Source organism: Schistocerca americana, chromosome 9 (assembly GCF_021461395.2).
Source record: "Schistocerca americana isolate TAMUIC-IGC-003095 chromosome 9, iqSchAmer2.1, whole genome shotgun sequence".
NCBI lineage: Eukaryota > Metazoa > Arthropoda > Insecta > Orthoptera > Acrididae > Schistocerca > Schistocerca americana.
Window position 1 is genome coordinate 73364974 of NC_060127.1, and position 16611 is coordinate 73381584.

General features: G+C 44.9%; 1 protein-coding gene across 1 annotated transcript in view; it reads right to left on the minus strand.

The window, feature by feature from the left end:
- Positions 1 to 1461: 1461 nt before the first annotated feature.
- Positions 1462 to 16611, minus strand: part of LOC124550663 (histone-lysine N-methyltransferase SETD1B-like) — a 141101-nt gene continuing 125951 nt past the window's right edge. The window contains exons 2-3 of the mRNA XM_047125387.1: positions 1836 to 4290; positions 1462 to 1566 (exon numbers count right to left, since the gene is read on the minus strand). Of these exons, the coding sequence (XP_046981343.1) occupies positions 1462 to 1566; positions 1836 to 3239 (1509 nt within the window). The 5' untranslated portion in view covers positions 3240 to 4290. The remainder of the gene's footprint in view (positions 1567 to 1835; positions 4291 to 16611) is intronic.

Here is a 16611-nt window from a genome sequence, read left to right on the forward strand (position 1 = left end):
TTGTAATGTTACAAGTCATTCTTTTTTTGGTCATCAGTCTTCTGACTGGTTTGACGTGGCCCGCCACGAATTTCTCTCCTGTGCCAACCTCTTAATCTCACACTAGCACTTGCAAGCTATTTGCTCGATGTATTCGAATCCCTGTCTTCCTCTGCAGCTTTTACCCTCTACAGTTTTCTCTAGTACCGTAGAAGTCATTCCCTGATGTTTTAACAGGTGTCCTGTCATCGTGTCCCTTTTCCTTATCAGTGTTTTCCACATATTCCTTTCCTCTCGGATTCGGCGCAGAACCTCCTCATTCCTTACCTTATCAGTCCACCTAATTTTCAACATTCGTCTGTAGCACCACATCTCAAATGCTTCGATCCTCTGCTTTCCGGTTTTTCCACACTCCATGTTTCACTATCATGCTGTGCTCCAAAACTTGGTTCTTAGAAGTTTCTTCCTTACAGTAACGCCTATGTTTGATACTAGTAGACTTCTCTTGGCCAGGAATGTCCTTTTTGTCTGTGCTAGTCTGCTTTTGATGTCCTCCTTGCTCCGTCCGTCATTGGTTATTTCACTGCCTAGATAGCTGAATTCCTTAACTTCATCTACTTCGTGACCATCAATCTTGGTGTTAAGTTTCTCGCTATTCTCATTTCTGCTACTTCTCATTACTTTCGTCTTTCTTCGATTTACTCTCAATCCATATTCTGTACTCATTAGACAGTCCATTCCCCTCGGCAGATCATGTAATTCTTCTTCACTTTAAGTCAGCATAGCAATGTCATCAGCGAATAGTAGCATTGATACCCCTTCACCATGAAGTGCGTGGATGGGTCACTATCGATGTCCACTGATTGCTGTTGGCAAGTAGGGTGCACTCAGCCCTTGTGAGTCTAACTGAAGAGCTACTTGACTGGGAAGTAGCGGCTCCAGTCATGAAAGCCGACAACGTCTGACAGAGGAATGTGCTGATAATATGCCCCTCCACATCTGCGTTCAGTGATGCCTATCAGCAGAGGATGACAAGCTGTTGTTCCATACTTTTAGGCCTTACAAGGCCTGTTTAGTCAGAGAGACAGAGAGAGAGAGAATAGATGTCTGAATACTTTTGCTCAGATACTATAGATTACTATCCAGCATACAATTTTTCAGTGTACTCCTCATATATCTCGTACGGGCAAGAGGCAAATCTTTATGAGCCACATTGCATTATATTTGAGACCAATGTATTCTGAGCAATATTTACACAGTTTAGTCAAAGATACATGTACTATACAAAAAAACTACACAGCGCAACCATGTTCATAGGACCCTATGATGCTGATCAGTGCCCCTGTCATCTTGTATCGTATAGCATCATTTGGATGCGGTCTGGGGGGGAGGGGGGGGGGGGGGAATGGAGCCTGAACACTCCTCTGTCAGCCCCTGTCAGCTTTTCGAAGCTTCGAGCTGCCACTCCACTCAAGTACCTCCTCAGTTGGCCTCATGAATCTGCGTGGGGCCCATTTCTATCCCCTCCACCAGCGTAATGGTAATGGATCTTGAAACCTTATCCTTTGCAGTGCAGTGACTACCAATCTGCAGATGAGGACACATAATCAGTGTTATACTTCAGCGTCAATAAGCAATTTTGGGTCTAGTAATGGTTATGTCCGTTGAAAAGCCTTAAAATTTGATATTCGACCTGATACAGAGACTTACCATTCTTCCTGTGCACCACTCATGAGTGGAACTGGAGATGGGAAAAGTGACAACAGCACAGTTCTCCATCACACACCAAAGGTTTCTTGTGGAATATGGAGATAACGGTGGACTCAGATTTGTGAGGTATGAAGATCGTGACTTACCTTTGTTCCCTGGGCATCGGCAGCAGTCGAATCCGTCAGCGGCGTGTCTGAATCCCACTCCGAGCTGAGGTCGTCACTGGAGGCTTCACCGTAGTCGTGTGGACAGGGCACACCCAGCAGTGACTGCTGGTACATAGTGTAACCGGGCAGCCCACCCCCGATATAGACTGTGTTCTGCTCCTCCGTCTCCCAGGGTGGAGGCGGATCGTCTGGGGGTGGCGGCTCTACAGTCGGTGGAGGGGGCGACGGTTTGGAGCGTCCACAGGTGGGGAACACGTCGTCGTCCTCAGGTTCCGGGGGTGGGCGGGGCAGGCGCAGCTCGCGGGGCGGTCGGAGGCCCATCCGTGGTGCCTGGTTATTCTGGTGGCGGTGGCTGTGCCGCCGTTCTGGATGAAGTCGATGGTGACCACTGTCAGCACTAGCGACTGTTGAAGTCGATTCGCCGTCCACACTACGTTTGACTGGTCGTGCCTTCACCACTTCACTGTCCACAGAAGGAGACCTGGCTCCACTGTCAAGGGTGTCGTCACTGGCTGACTGGTACCTCGGGATTGCCATAGGCCGCTGCGATCGCTGCTCGACTTGAGCCGCTGTTTCCTCCCCAGATTCTGAACTATCACCCTTCTTGAGCTGTGCAGTCTTGGCGAGTTTGTAGCGATTCAGCTGCTCCACACCAAAGACAGGAGGGTCCCTGACGGAGGCCACTGGGGAGTCGTCACTGCCTTCCACTTCGTTCCCATCTTTGCTCCTGGACGAGGCTTCCTCCTTGTCACTGGAGCTGGAACTGTCATCAGCTGACGCCATCCTGTGCTTGAGCAGCTGTTTCCTCAGCTGCTGATGGCGGGGTAGTGAGTCTTCAAAACTCTCCGTGTCACCCTCGTCGAGGTCTTCGGTATTTTCTGGAATGGCGAGGGTGATCCTCGGGGGCGACGGTGGATCGTCACTGTGTTTCTTCTCCTCGTCATTTGCCTCAGTACTGTCCATCTGACCTCCCTGAAGCTTCTCACAATCTAGTACACCAGAAACCTGTGAACTATGTGAAGGATTTCCTGGAGCTTCGTGCTTTGACGATGGATCTCCTGTGAAATCAGAAGCAACCAGAGGCTCCTTGTCCTCTCTCGCCCCACTGAGTAGCATTTTCTCCTGTTCACTCTGCTCATCACAAGTCCTCTCTGTGGTCCCCACATCCGCGATTGCGGGTAAACCCTTAGTGGGTGAGACCCGCTGGTACGGAATGCAGCAGCAGCATCTGACGTCAGCCTCAGTATCAGTGGCTGCCACAGTCCGTGGTTCCATGGTGTTGGCTGAAGACCCTGGCTTCACTGCAGAGTGTGGTGGGGTCATTATCACATCGTCCAACAGGATCCTCGGTTGTCGATCACGGGCTCTCAGTGATTCCTCCATGTTCGCTCAACCACCTGGGGTTGGTGCCCATGGCGCTATCTGCAACACTTCTGCACGTTATGTACTAATATTCATAGCACACATCCTCTCTTCTCTCTACTATTTCGACAGGCTGTTAAAAAGGTGCAGATAATCTGTACGTTTGCGGCAAACAGATTCCTGCCACATATGATTCTAAGAAATAGCTGGCCGATTTCTTTTACTGCCTCTGCTAAAATCTCTTTTCCCATTCACTGATAATTCGAATGTATGTCACTTGAGATTTTTGGCAATCGCTTAAGCCGCTGGTTATTCACTGGAAATTTAAATGAAACAATAAAACTTTCAGTCAAAAAAAGTCCTGTATGTCACCATAATATACAATGAAGATGGATATTTATCCTCAAATGTTGTACACTGCTTACAATCTCAGATTCTCCTCCGTGCTACAACATATTTATGTCTCTCAAGAATCGAGCACTTCACGTTATTGGATATCCCTATTGCATCTCATCCTGTAGGGTGCTTTCGACGGAAGGCAGCAAGATATAATGTGGCACCTGTCAAGTTATCAGCTAGAAACAAGTCATGCACACTGCACAGTTATTTCCAGACTGCTGGCAGCGGCAAGCGCATCAATTTCGCACAAGGCTGATATGCAGTATTTATCACACTGAAGACGTACACGTAAACACACTTCTGTACACAAACACACTTGTACACGCCCGTCGGCAGAATGTCACTCCAGTGCGACGCACACTGTCTCACTGGCCGCTGGCAACGGCGCTCGGGTAGCGGTGGACAGAGACGTTGTTGCAGCCGAGTCAGCGTCCAGAGATTACCTACCATCCACGGCCAACGTCGCACCTGTGGCGCCAGTACAGCTGAGCTGGCGACGCACTGGCGCGCGGCGGAGACCGGGGGAAAGGGGTCACTCCGCCGGCAACAGGTGTTCTGCCCACGCCAATGTCACGGCTGAGCTCCTCGCCTCGCTGGCAGTCGGTGTACCGCGGTGACGTCACAGCCGTGCGGCAACAGGTTGGTGGGCGCCCCTCTGCCCGAAATCCACTCTCTGAAAACGCGCACGCGTCACCAACACACACACAAGGGGTCTACACAACCGTGCTGCACGATTTATGGCCTATACCGCGCAACGACCAAAGTAAACAATGCCGAAATTTCAATGTTTCATCAGCTACATGTTATACAGGGTGGTCCATTGACCGTGACCGGGCCAAATATCTCACGAAATAAGCGTCAAACGAAATAACTACAAAGAACGAAACTTGTCTAGCTTGAAGGGGGAAACCAGACGGCGCTATGGTTGGCCCGCTAGATGGCGCTGCCATACGTCAAACGGATATCAACTACGTTTTTTTAAAGTGCCTATACTTCTACAAATAAATTCATAAAACTTTGTCAGCATGACCAGGAAGGATTCAGGATTCACACTCATAGCAGTGGAAGTTCAAAAACATAACAAAATAATTTTCTTTTACACGTGAAATTTCATCATTTTTTCACTTACTATTGACTGCATTTGTTGCTATAGGTACATTTTTCTTCACAAGTAAGAGAGAATTTTTTTATGAATTTATTTGTAAAAGTATAGGCACTGGAAATTAAAATGTCCTGTGGTGCCTCTCCTGCTCCAAGTCGGCCCGTTTGAAGTCCTACCCCCCCTTAAATAGGAACCCCCATTTTTATTACATATTCGTATAGTACGTAAAGAAATATGAATGTTTTAGTTGGACCACTTTTTTCGCTTTGTGATAGAAGGCGCTGTAATAGTCACAAACGTATGAGTACGTGGTATCACGTAACATTCCGCCAGTGCGGACGGTATTTGCTTCGTGATACATTACCCGTGTTAAAATGGACCGTTTATCAATTGCGGAAAAGGTCGATATCGTGTTGATGTGTGATCAAAATGCCCAACGGGCGTGTGCTATGTATGATGCTCGGTATCCTGGACGACGTCATCCGAGTGTCCGGATCGTTTGCCGGATAGTTACGTTATTTAAGGAAACAGGAAGTGTTCAGCCACTTGTGAAACGTAAACCACGACCTGCAACAAATGATGACGCCCAAGTAGGCGTTTTAGCTGCTGTCGCGGCTAATCCGCACATCATTAGCAGACAAATTTCGCGAAAATCGGGAATCTCAAAAACGTCGGTGTTGAGAATGCTACATCAACATCGATTGCATCCGTACCATATTTCTATGCACCAGGGATTGCATGGCGACGACTTTGCACGTCGTGTACGGTTCTGCCACTGGGCACAAGTGAAATTACGGGACGATGACAGATTTTTTGCACGCGTTCTATTTAGCGAGGAAGCGTCATTCACCAACAGCGCTAACGTAAACCGGCATAATATGCACTATTGGGCAACGGAAGATCCACGATGGCTGCGACAAGTGGAACATCAGCGACCTTGGCGGGTTAATGTATGGTGCGGCATTATGGGAGGAAGGATAATTGGCCCCCATTTTATCGATGGCAATCTAAATGGTGCAATGTATGCTGATTTCCTATGTAATGTTCTACCGATGTTACTACAAGATGTTTCACTGCATGACAGAATGGCGATGCACTTCCAACATGATGGATGTCCGGCACATAGCTCTCATGCGGTTGAAGCGGTATCGAATAGCATATTTTATGATAGGTGGATTGGTCGTCGAAGCACCATACCATGGCCCGCACGTTCACCGGATCTGACGTCCCCGGATTTCTTTCTGTGGGGAAAGTTGAAGGATATTTGCTATCGTGATCCACCGACAACGCCTGACAACATGCCTCAGCGCATTGTTAATGCCTGTGCGAACATTACGGAAGGCGAACTACTCGCTGTTGAGAGGAATGTCGTTACACGTATTGCCAAATGCATTGAGGTTGACGGACATTATTTTGAGGATTTATTGCATTAATGTGGTATTTACAGGTAATCACGCTGTAACAGCATGCGTTCTGAGAAATGATAAGTTCACAAAGGTACATGTATCACATAGGAACAATCGAAATAAAATGTTCAAACGTACCTACGTGCTGTATTTTGATTTTAAAAAATCTGCCTGTTACCAACTGTTCGTCTAAAATTTTGAGCCATATGTTTGTGACTATTACAGCGCCATCTATCATAAAGCGAAGAAGGTGGTCCAACTAAAAAATTCATATCTCTTTACGTACTACATGAATATGTAATAAAAAATGGGGGTTCCTATTTTAAAAAAAACGCAGTTGATATCCGTTTGACCTATGGCAGCGCCATCTAGCGGGCCAACCGTGGCGCTGTCTGGTTTCCCCCTTCAAGCTAGACAAGTTTCGTTCTTTGTAGTGTTCTTGTTTGACTCTTATTTTGTGAGATATTTGTCCCGGTCACGATCAATGGACGACCCTGTACATAAATTTTATTTTCTTGGTGCTTGATATTGATTCTTCCATGAAACGCAGGAAAAATTAAAAGCCAAACTGCACACTATTGTATTATTCGTCTTAATGTGTCGACTCTACATGGAAAACGTTATTATTTTTTTATACATCACATATGACTAGTCGCGAAAGTTGCCAATCAGATCCACACGATGTCAAACATGTGACACAATCTTACGACAGTGATGTGCTTTGCTTGTAGGTGGTTACAGCCAGGTGCGCCATTTGACTGTCAGTGTACTGTGTTTAGCTTTTAACTTACATGTGGTTACAGCAGGATGCTCCATTTGACACCCACATTACCATGCTTACATTACAAGTGGTTACAGGCAGACGCTTCATTAACTATCATAGTACTGTGCTTATTTTATAAGTGTTAACAGCCAGGTGCGCAAATTTACTGTCACAGTAATGTAATTAGGTTATTGATGTTTACTGTCAGGCACTGCTGATGCTGATGAAAGTACCATGCTTAACCTGTAGGTGGTTACAGTCAGGTGCTCAATTTGACTATCACAGTACCCTGATTAGATAACAGGTGTTTCCTGTCAGTGCAACAGCTGACTGTGACAGTACCGTTGTACATTTTACAGGTGTTTACAGTCATGTGTTCTACCTGACTGTCACACTACTATGCTTCTCCTATATATATGGTTATATACAGGTGTTCCACTTGAGTGTAACGTATGCACCATTATAAGAGAGTCTACTAGAGCACCTGGTTATAACCGGTCCTAAGCTAACCACAGCACTGTGATAGTCACGTGAAGAACGCGACTGCAAACACCTGTAACGCCTGCTGTGATTACGTTGCATCACATGTTTCACGCCGTGATGATCTGTTTGCCAAAACTAGCCAGGTGTGAAGTACAAAAAAGTTAAATTATTTGCTACCAATAATCAACACGTTAACAAATGTGCTGAAATTATCATTTCCGCTTATGTAGACCTTACGTCTTCTTCCGTTACGTGTAGTATTTCCTGACAAAAAGAAACGTCTCACTGGAAACTCAGGTATTGAACAAGCTGCTGAAACATTTAATGTTCTGAATGTGCGTGTTGCTCGTTGAAACTGGCAAGAGCATAGGATTACCTGGTGACTGTGTTGGCGAGTAAATATTTTTTGAAAAATTGTTAATCTTTGCTTTAATTTCAATCTATATTTCGGTATGATCCACATTTAGTTCGTACAGTGCTAAGTTCTACTGTTGCACAAACAGTCCAGGGACTACAGTCTGCTGCTTCAATTATTTGGCATCCTTACCTCAGCAATTTTCCATGTGGTTTTCCACAATCATTAACTACATATTTCGAAATCCTAAATGGAATTTGCAAGATATGAAATACAGAAAATATGTACTTGTGAAGCTGTTTATAATCTCTAAACAGACTTCGGAATTTAGATGCAAGGAACTGTTCAACCCCGTGTTCACTAGGCTGACCAGACGTTCCCGTTTTGCCGGCGCAATTTCGGTTATCACGTAAATGTCCTGGTGTCTCGAGAAAATCCTTCGCGACACACAATTGTCCCGGATTTTCACTGAGAAAAAATGTGCATGCAATAATCTCAATTAAATAAACATTTTTGAATACACATGTTTCCTAGGAGTAGAATGTTACAGAAATATATATTTTCGCAATATATTAGCTCTCCGCATTGGGTTTAACTAGTCTTATGCCAAGACAAAGAGTAAGAGAATATGTTGAAAAGAAAAGTGGGCACGGTATTAGCTACCCCCGTCTCTAACTTGCCGACCTTCCACTTTATGGCCCTCGAAACATGTAAAACCAAAGCCAAAGGGGGTATAAAGGAGCATCACTTAAACCATCTCTCCTAATGGGACTGCAGCCATATGGAAGTTAATTTTGTGAATAATGTGACCGATGCGGCGTGTGTTAGCAGTGCTTATTGAATACTGTTTGGCATGTGTGCATGTTTGCCCAAACAATCTGCAGTCAAACGGAATCATTAACGATAGTGTGAAACGTATATTTTGTATCTGCTTACTGATTACTAATACTACACCAAATTTAGGGCTATAAAAGTGTACCTAGTTACCTAGTAAGTGACTAAACATTCCAGAAAATATATCCAGCCCATTACTCTAAAAAAAGTATGTATTAGTCGTTTTTATTTCTGAACAAAATAATTTTGTTTATGTGTGATGCACCTACATATTCCTTTCCAATGCACCAAATGGAGATATATTCTTCCTGTTTCTTCCTGTTGGTCTTTCAGCTGCTGCTTCGCCATTGACGTAATATCGATTTCAAAATATCACGATAACTGACGAGAAAGGTAAGCATTAGTATTCTGATAAAGTTAAGTCTACTAAAGTACAAACAGAAATGTCCCGGTGTTTTTCTTTTTTTTTTTTTTTTGTCTTTGAAATATGGTCAGCCTAGTGTTCACGCATGTAAACGACCTGCAGTTATCTGTTTCCCAATACAACGAGTTTTTCGAGCTCTACTACATCTACAATCACGAAATTATCGTCTATGTTCGGTTAAAGCGGATGACTGACATCGGTTTCTTTGGCACGAAGATGTTCCTTGCTGTTCGAAACGTGTTGTTGTAAATGCAGTGGAATATAGCGGTTTTTAACCTGCCTCTTAATGTTCTTTATGTATTGAAAATTAAATACTCAAATGATGCAACAGAGAACGGTATGCTTGAAAATAACATTCTCTTGGTGTACAAGCAGATATTCTGTGCTACGTTCACTCCACTCTTTACAGAACATTCAATTTCATAAATCCTGCAGCAAACGGTATGGTATGGCGATGTAATACAAAAAGTAGGAAGTGACTTCATTCTTGGATAATCATGGGACGCAGGTAGTTTTTTTCATTTCGGGGAGAAAAAAAGAAAAATCTGAAGATGTTACAAAAAAAAAAAAAAAAAAAGAGTTAAAAGCCCTTCGTGACATATGGAACATTATTTGAAAATGACTCAGCGCTTCTGCCAAACTTACATGCCCGTTTCTTGCGACGCCGATTGCAAAGTCGTGTTTCCCGCTCCACTGCCGACTGTGTTTCACTATTTAGCAGAACTGCTCTAACCACTTGTAGCTGTCATATAAGTTTATTTTTGAAGAATATATGGCTCGAAATCGAACCATTAAAAGGTGAGATAAGTTATCAGCTCCGTTTACAACCAGTTAACAACTCATGTTTCGTATGTACCGCTTAAGAGCTGTTCATGATTAAAGTTTTCCATTAGCTTACCACTTATCTGGATATCGGTGACAGGCAACATATGACTGAATGGGGATAAATTTGGGTCTCGTTCTCTAAAATGGGATTTTTCTGACCTTGGGCGCTGAGTGAAATCTCCAGTCGTTAGCTAGGACACGAAAATAGTGTCTGAGAAAAAGTGGATCATAAACCTGTACCGACCATTCTGATTTAGGTGAACGTGGTTTTCTTAAGTCAGGCGTAATTCCCTCCACAACACCGTAGCTAGACCACTTTTTCTAGCTGGGCTAGTGACGCGTCAGTAATGACTTTGATGTCGACGGGACATTAAAGTCTAATTTTACCTTCATTTGATTTTTTCTGATCTCTTGTCGCTGGGATGTTGGAATTTGTGGGTAATGAGAATTGTTGTCACAGGAGGGTACGGCTACATGAATTTTGTTCTCCCGTGTCTGACCAAAACTGAGAATTTCTCTCAGATCTTGTAAATAGCGTTATCAGGAAATTAAGCAACACGTGTAAACGTAAATATTAACGAAGTTCGTTTGCTACTTTTATGTAAGTTGTTATCAATGAAGGTGCAAATGTTTCCGCACTTTCTAAAAATTAAAAATATGTAGAATGAGAATGGAATTGGACTACAGAAAATGACAGTATAACAACCGCGAGTGGTATGCAGAACTTGTGGTGCTATAAAACGAAGGCCTCTACGGAGTAGCAGATGGTAGTTAAGAAAATTTTTACAAAATGGTATAGCAAATTATAAACTGTGACAAATATTAACGCGAATGTGCAAATGGTTCAAATGGCTCTGAGCACTATGGGACTTAACATCTGAGGTGATGAAAAAAAATGGTTCAAATGACTCTGAGCACTATGGGACTTAACATCTGAGGTCATCAGTCCCCTAGAACTTAGAACTACTTAAACCTAACTAACCTAAGGACATCACACACGTCCATGCCCGAGGCAAGATTCGAGCCTGCGACCGTAGCGGTCGCGCGGTTCCAGACTGTAGCGCCTAGAACCGCTTGGCCACCCCGGCCGGCATAGGTGACTTGTTCTCAGTGGGAATTCTATGGTGCACTAACGGTGTAGCAGGCAATCGTTCAGGAAGGCTCACCAGTTCCGTGTATTCCTAATATTCTCTCCATGTCCACTTTATCACATTTGTTCAGATACGACGCTCTTTTCCTTAGAGAAGTTAAAGCGACAAACTGTCCTGGCTTTATGTAGCCTACATTGAAATCCCTGTTCAACTCATCTTCCTCTAAGACTTCAAAGTCAGCTATCAGTGCAATTTTTATAGCCTTACCTCTTCGAAACTATAGTTACATTACAACATTACAACAAATAAATTTCTCTCGCCGCTTCTTCCACTGTTCGAGACATAAACTGTAGTGATCTTTAGAAACGGTTGGGAGTCCCTCTCTCGTTTTTCTTGACTTCGTCAATGTTGTCAACTCGTTGCCCTTTCATTCCCCTTTTCATGTGTGAAAATAAGAAAAAGTGGCACGGAGCCAGGTCAGGCCGGTAAGATGAGTGGGGCAGCAAAAAAAGCCATTTTTAGCAAAAAACTAATAGACATGGCAGTGAGTTCAGGTGCGTTTTCGTGGTTGAAGAACCATTCTCCTATCGGCCCAAATCTTCCGTTGAAATTCGTAGAACCGAGCTCCAAAATACGAGGTGCGTTTGAAAAGTCCGTGCAAAGTCCGAGAGATGGCACCACCGGCACGTATCGAGGTCATGTTTAGTTCAAATGGTTCAAATGGCTCTGAGCACTATGGGACTCAACTGCTGAGGTCATTAGTCCCCTAGAACTTAGAACTAGTTAAACCTAACTAACCTAAGGACATCACAAACATCCATGCCCGAGGCAGGATTCGAACCTGCGACCGTAGCGGTCTTGCGGTTCCAGACTGCAGCGCCTTTAACCGCACGGCCACTTCGGCCGGCTCATGTTTAGTTAATAGCATCTTTGGAAAGAACACACACCAAATTTTTAGCAGTATTGGTCTATTTCTTTCCGTCTGGCATTCGTGTGAATCAAAGCAGTCGAGTAATTGTCAAAAAATGGACGAAAAAGAATTTCGTGTGGTGATTAAACATTACTTTATGAAAGGCAAAAACGCGCCAGGAGACTAAAGAAAAGCTTGACAAACGTTACGGTGACTCTGCACCTTCGATTAGAACAGTTTATAAGTGGTATCAAAATTTTCGGAGGGGCCGTATGGGCACAAGTGATGCTGAACGTTCTGGATGCCCTGTGCAGGTTACGACTCCAGCAATCATTGATAACATCCATGATGTGGTGATGGACGGCAGAAAAGTTAAGGTGCGTGAGATTGCTACTACTGTAGGCATCTCAAATGAACGGGTACATAATATTTTGCATAAACATTTGGACATGAGAAAGCTATCCGCAAGATGGGTTCTCCGAGTGCTCACGCTTGACCAAAAATCGAATCGTGTGAAGTGTTGCAAGGATGGTTTGCGGCTGTTCAGGAAGAATCCGCAGGACTTTAAGCCTCTTTTCGTCTCTGTGGATGAAACATGGATACATTACTATACTCCTGAGACCAAACAACAATGTAAACAATGGGTTACCAAGGGAGAATCTGCACCAAAAAACGCGAAGACCATTCCTTCGGCCGGAAAGGTTATGGCGACTGTCTTTTGGGATTCGCAAGGGATAATCCTCATCGACTATCTGGAAAAGGGTAAAACCATTATAGGTGCATGTTATTAATCGTTATTGGACCTTTTGAAAACCGAGGTGCAAGAGAAACGTCGGCGATTCGAGCGCAAAAATATCCTTTTCCATCACTACAATGCACCAGCACACACCTCAGCAGTTGTGGTCGTAAAATTAATGGGAACAGGATTCCAACTCGTTTCACATCCCCCCTATTCTCCAGACTTGGCCCCCTCGGACTACTATTTGTTCCCCAATTCGAAGAAATGGCTGTCAGACAAAGATTTTGTTGAAACGAGGAGGTGATTGCAGCAACTAATAGCTGTTTTGCAGACTTGTACAATTCCTATTATTCGGAAGGGATCAACAAATTAGAACAGCGTTGAACGAAGTGTATAAGTCTAAGAGGTTTACCCATAACACGTAAGTACTTTTTATTTTTGCACGGACTTTTCAAATGCCCCTCGTAACCCATTAATCTCTGACAGTTGACCAACTGTCTGTCCACGGTCTGTGAGCACAAGCTCTCGAATTGTTTCAATATTTTCGTCGATTTCGGCAGTTGATGGATGTCCAGAACGACGTTTGTCATCAGTCGACATGCGCCATGTTTAAATCGAGCAAACTACTCGAACACTTGAGTTTTTCCCACAGCGTCATCTTGGTAAACTGTTTTCAACATTAAAACAGTTTTAGAAGCAGTTTTACCGAGAAGAAAATAAAATTTCACAGCTGCACGTTGTTCGCTCAAACTTGCCATCCTAAAAAACGAAACAACAAAAAAACGGGGCTAGGAGAAACAATGACTGCGGATGAACAGAACAAGCAGGGTTGACAAAACAGGCGGTACATGCTTCAGACATTAGTGTTTCAGAGCCGCGCGGGGTAGCCGTGCGGCATAAGGCGCATTGTCACGGTTCGGAAGGTCACTGTTCGCGCGGCTGCCCCCGTCGGACATTCGAGTCCTCCCTCGGGCATGGGTGTGTTGTCCTTAGTTCAAGTTAGATTAAGTATTGCGTAACTCTAGGGACCGATGACCTCAGCAGTTTGATCCCACAGTCCTTACCACAAATTTCCAAAAAAATTACTGTTTCAGAGAATGGGTTAGGGGGTTTCTTTGACTAAGAACTGAATGCGTATCTAAAGGAGAAAATGAAACAAGTACAACAGAATACCTCCAGTGGTCACAGACTCCATCCTCTGTCGCATTACATCACATTTAGACCGTCATTTGTTGTAAACAAAAAAATGGTTCAAATGGGTCTGTGCACTTTGGGACTTAACATCTGAGGTAGTCAGTCGCCTAGAACTTAGAACTACTTAAACCTAACTAACCTAAGGACATCACACACATCCATGCCAGACGCAGGATTCGAACTTGCGACCGTAGCGGTCGCGCGGTTCCAGACTGAAGCGCCTAGAACCGCTCGGCCACAACGGCCGGCTGTTGTAAACAAGGATGGCGTCTGGCGACTACTAGGTCCAAAGAACATATAGCAAAAGAGAAACATTATCCACCAGACCGTGCCATAGGTTACCCCAGAATCGTAACACAACACACACATATGTCATACTAACACATGTAAATCCACCTGATGATGGAGGTTTAAACCTTCGAGATGCGTTGTGAATATAAACTATCAGTGACGCAAAAGCTAACTTGTTGTTCCATTCGGACACTGATACTACTAAACAGTACGTACAGGAGCACTGTTCACCACCGTTAACGATCAACTGATGGCGAATGTTCCTTGGAACAGATGACTCATACGCCGACGGGACAATTCACTATCAGAAGTCACTGAACACAGCGCTGGTACACCTCTGGAACTCAATACGGCAACCATTCTGTCTTGAATGGATTCGACGGGTCCTCGGCAGATTCCAGAAGTGTATGGCACCAGCCACCTACCCACAGGTCACATGATACCCGTGAATTACGGACAGGTGGTTTGTGAGCGCAGATGTTGATGTGTTGGTAAATGTGCCAACACCTTGTAGATAGAGGAGGCCGAAATCTAACGCAGACGGGCGTGAATTCTGGAACAGGATAAGTAGTGAATTCTAATAAGAAAAGTATGCATCTCCTCGAATACTTAACTTTATTCTATCCTTGTGGTACATCGCTCTTGATAATAGAAATAAGACTATCTTCAGATACGGTTAATGGCGCCTTGCTAGGTCGTAGCCATGGACTTAGCTGAAGGCTATTCTAACTGTCTCTCGGCAAATGAGAGAAAGGCTTCGTCAGTGTAGTCGCTAGCAAAGTCGTCGTACAACTGGGGCGAGTGCCTGTCCGTATCTCGAGACCTGCCTTGTGGTGGCGCTCGGTCTGCGATCACACAGTGGCGACACGCGGGTCCGACATGTACCAAATGGACCGCGGCCGATTTAAGCTACCACCTAGCAAGTGTGGTGTCTGGCGGTGACACCACAGATGTCTCCCGTTCGCTTCAGCTCAGGAGACTTTGGTGCTCGAGACGTCAACGTAAGTTCACCATAAGGAGCACGCAAATTAAATAAAGTACACTACTGGCCATTAAAATTGCTACTCCACGAAGGCCGGCCGAAGTGGCCGTGCGGTTAAAGGCGCTGCAGTCTGGAACCGCAAGATCGCTATGGTCGCAGGTTCGAATCCTGCCTCGGGCATGGATGTTTGTGATGTCCTTAGGCTAGATAGGTTTAACTAGTTCTAAGTTCTAGGGGACTAATGACCTCAGCAGTCCCATAGTGCTAAGAGCCATTTGAACCATTTTTTGAACACCACGAAGATGTGCTACAGACATGAAAATTGACCGACAGGAAGAACATGTCGTGATACGCAAATGATTAGCTTTTCAGAGCATTCACACAAGGTTGGCGCCGGTGGCGACACCTACAATGTGCTAGTATGAGGAAAGTTTCCAATCCATTTCTCATACACAACCAGCAGTTGACCGACGCTGCCTGATGAAACGTTGTTGTGATGCCTCGTGTAAGGAGGAGAAATGCGTACCATCCCGTTTCAGTCTTTGATAAAGGTCGGATTGTAGCCTATCGCGATTGCGGTTTATCGTATCGCGACATTGCCGCTCGCGTTGGTCGAGATCCAATGACTGTTAGCAGCATATGGAATCGGTGGGTTCAGGAGGGTAATACGGAACGCCGTGCTGGATCCCAACGGCCTCGTATCACCAGCAGTCGAGGTGACAGGCATCTTATCCGCATGGCTGTAACGGATCTTGCAGCCACGTCTCGATCCCTGAGTCAACAGATGGGAACGTTTGCAAGACAACAACCATCTGCACGAATAGTTCGACGACGTTTGCAGCAGCATGGACTATCAGCTCGGAGACCGTGGCTGCGGTTACCCTTCACACTGCATCACAGACAGGAGCGCCTGCGATGGTGTACTCGACGACGAACCTGGGTGCACGAATAGCAAAACGTCATTTTTTCGGATGAATTCAGGTTCTGTTTACAGTATCATGACGGTCGCATCCGTGTTTGGCGACATCGCGGTGAACGCACATTGGAAGCGTGTATTCGTCATCGCCATACTGCCGCATCATCTGGCGTGATGGTAGGGGTGCCATTGGTTATAAGTCTCGGTCACCTCTCGTTCGCATTGACGGCACACTGAACAGTGGACGTTACATTTCATATGTGTTACGACTCGTGGCTCTACCCTTCATTCGATCCCTGCGAAACCCTACATTTCAGCAGGATAATGCACGACCTCATGTTGCAGGTCCTTTACGGGCATTTATGGATACAGAAAATTTTCGACTGCTGCCCTGGCCAGCACATTCTCGAGATCTCTCACCAATAAAAAACGTCTGGTCAATGGTGGCCGAGCAACTGGCTCGTCACAATACACCAGTCACTACTCTTGATGAACTGTGGTATCGTGTTGAAGTTGCATGGGCAGCTGTACCTGTACACGCCATCCGGGCCCAGGCGTATCAAGGCCGTTATTACGGCCAGAGGTGGTTGTTCTGGGTACTGATTTCTCAGGATCTATGCACCCAAATTGCGTGAAAATGTAATTACATATCAGTTCTAGTATAATATATTTGTCCAAT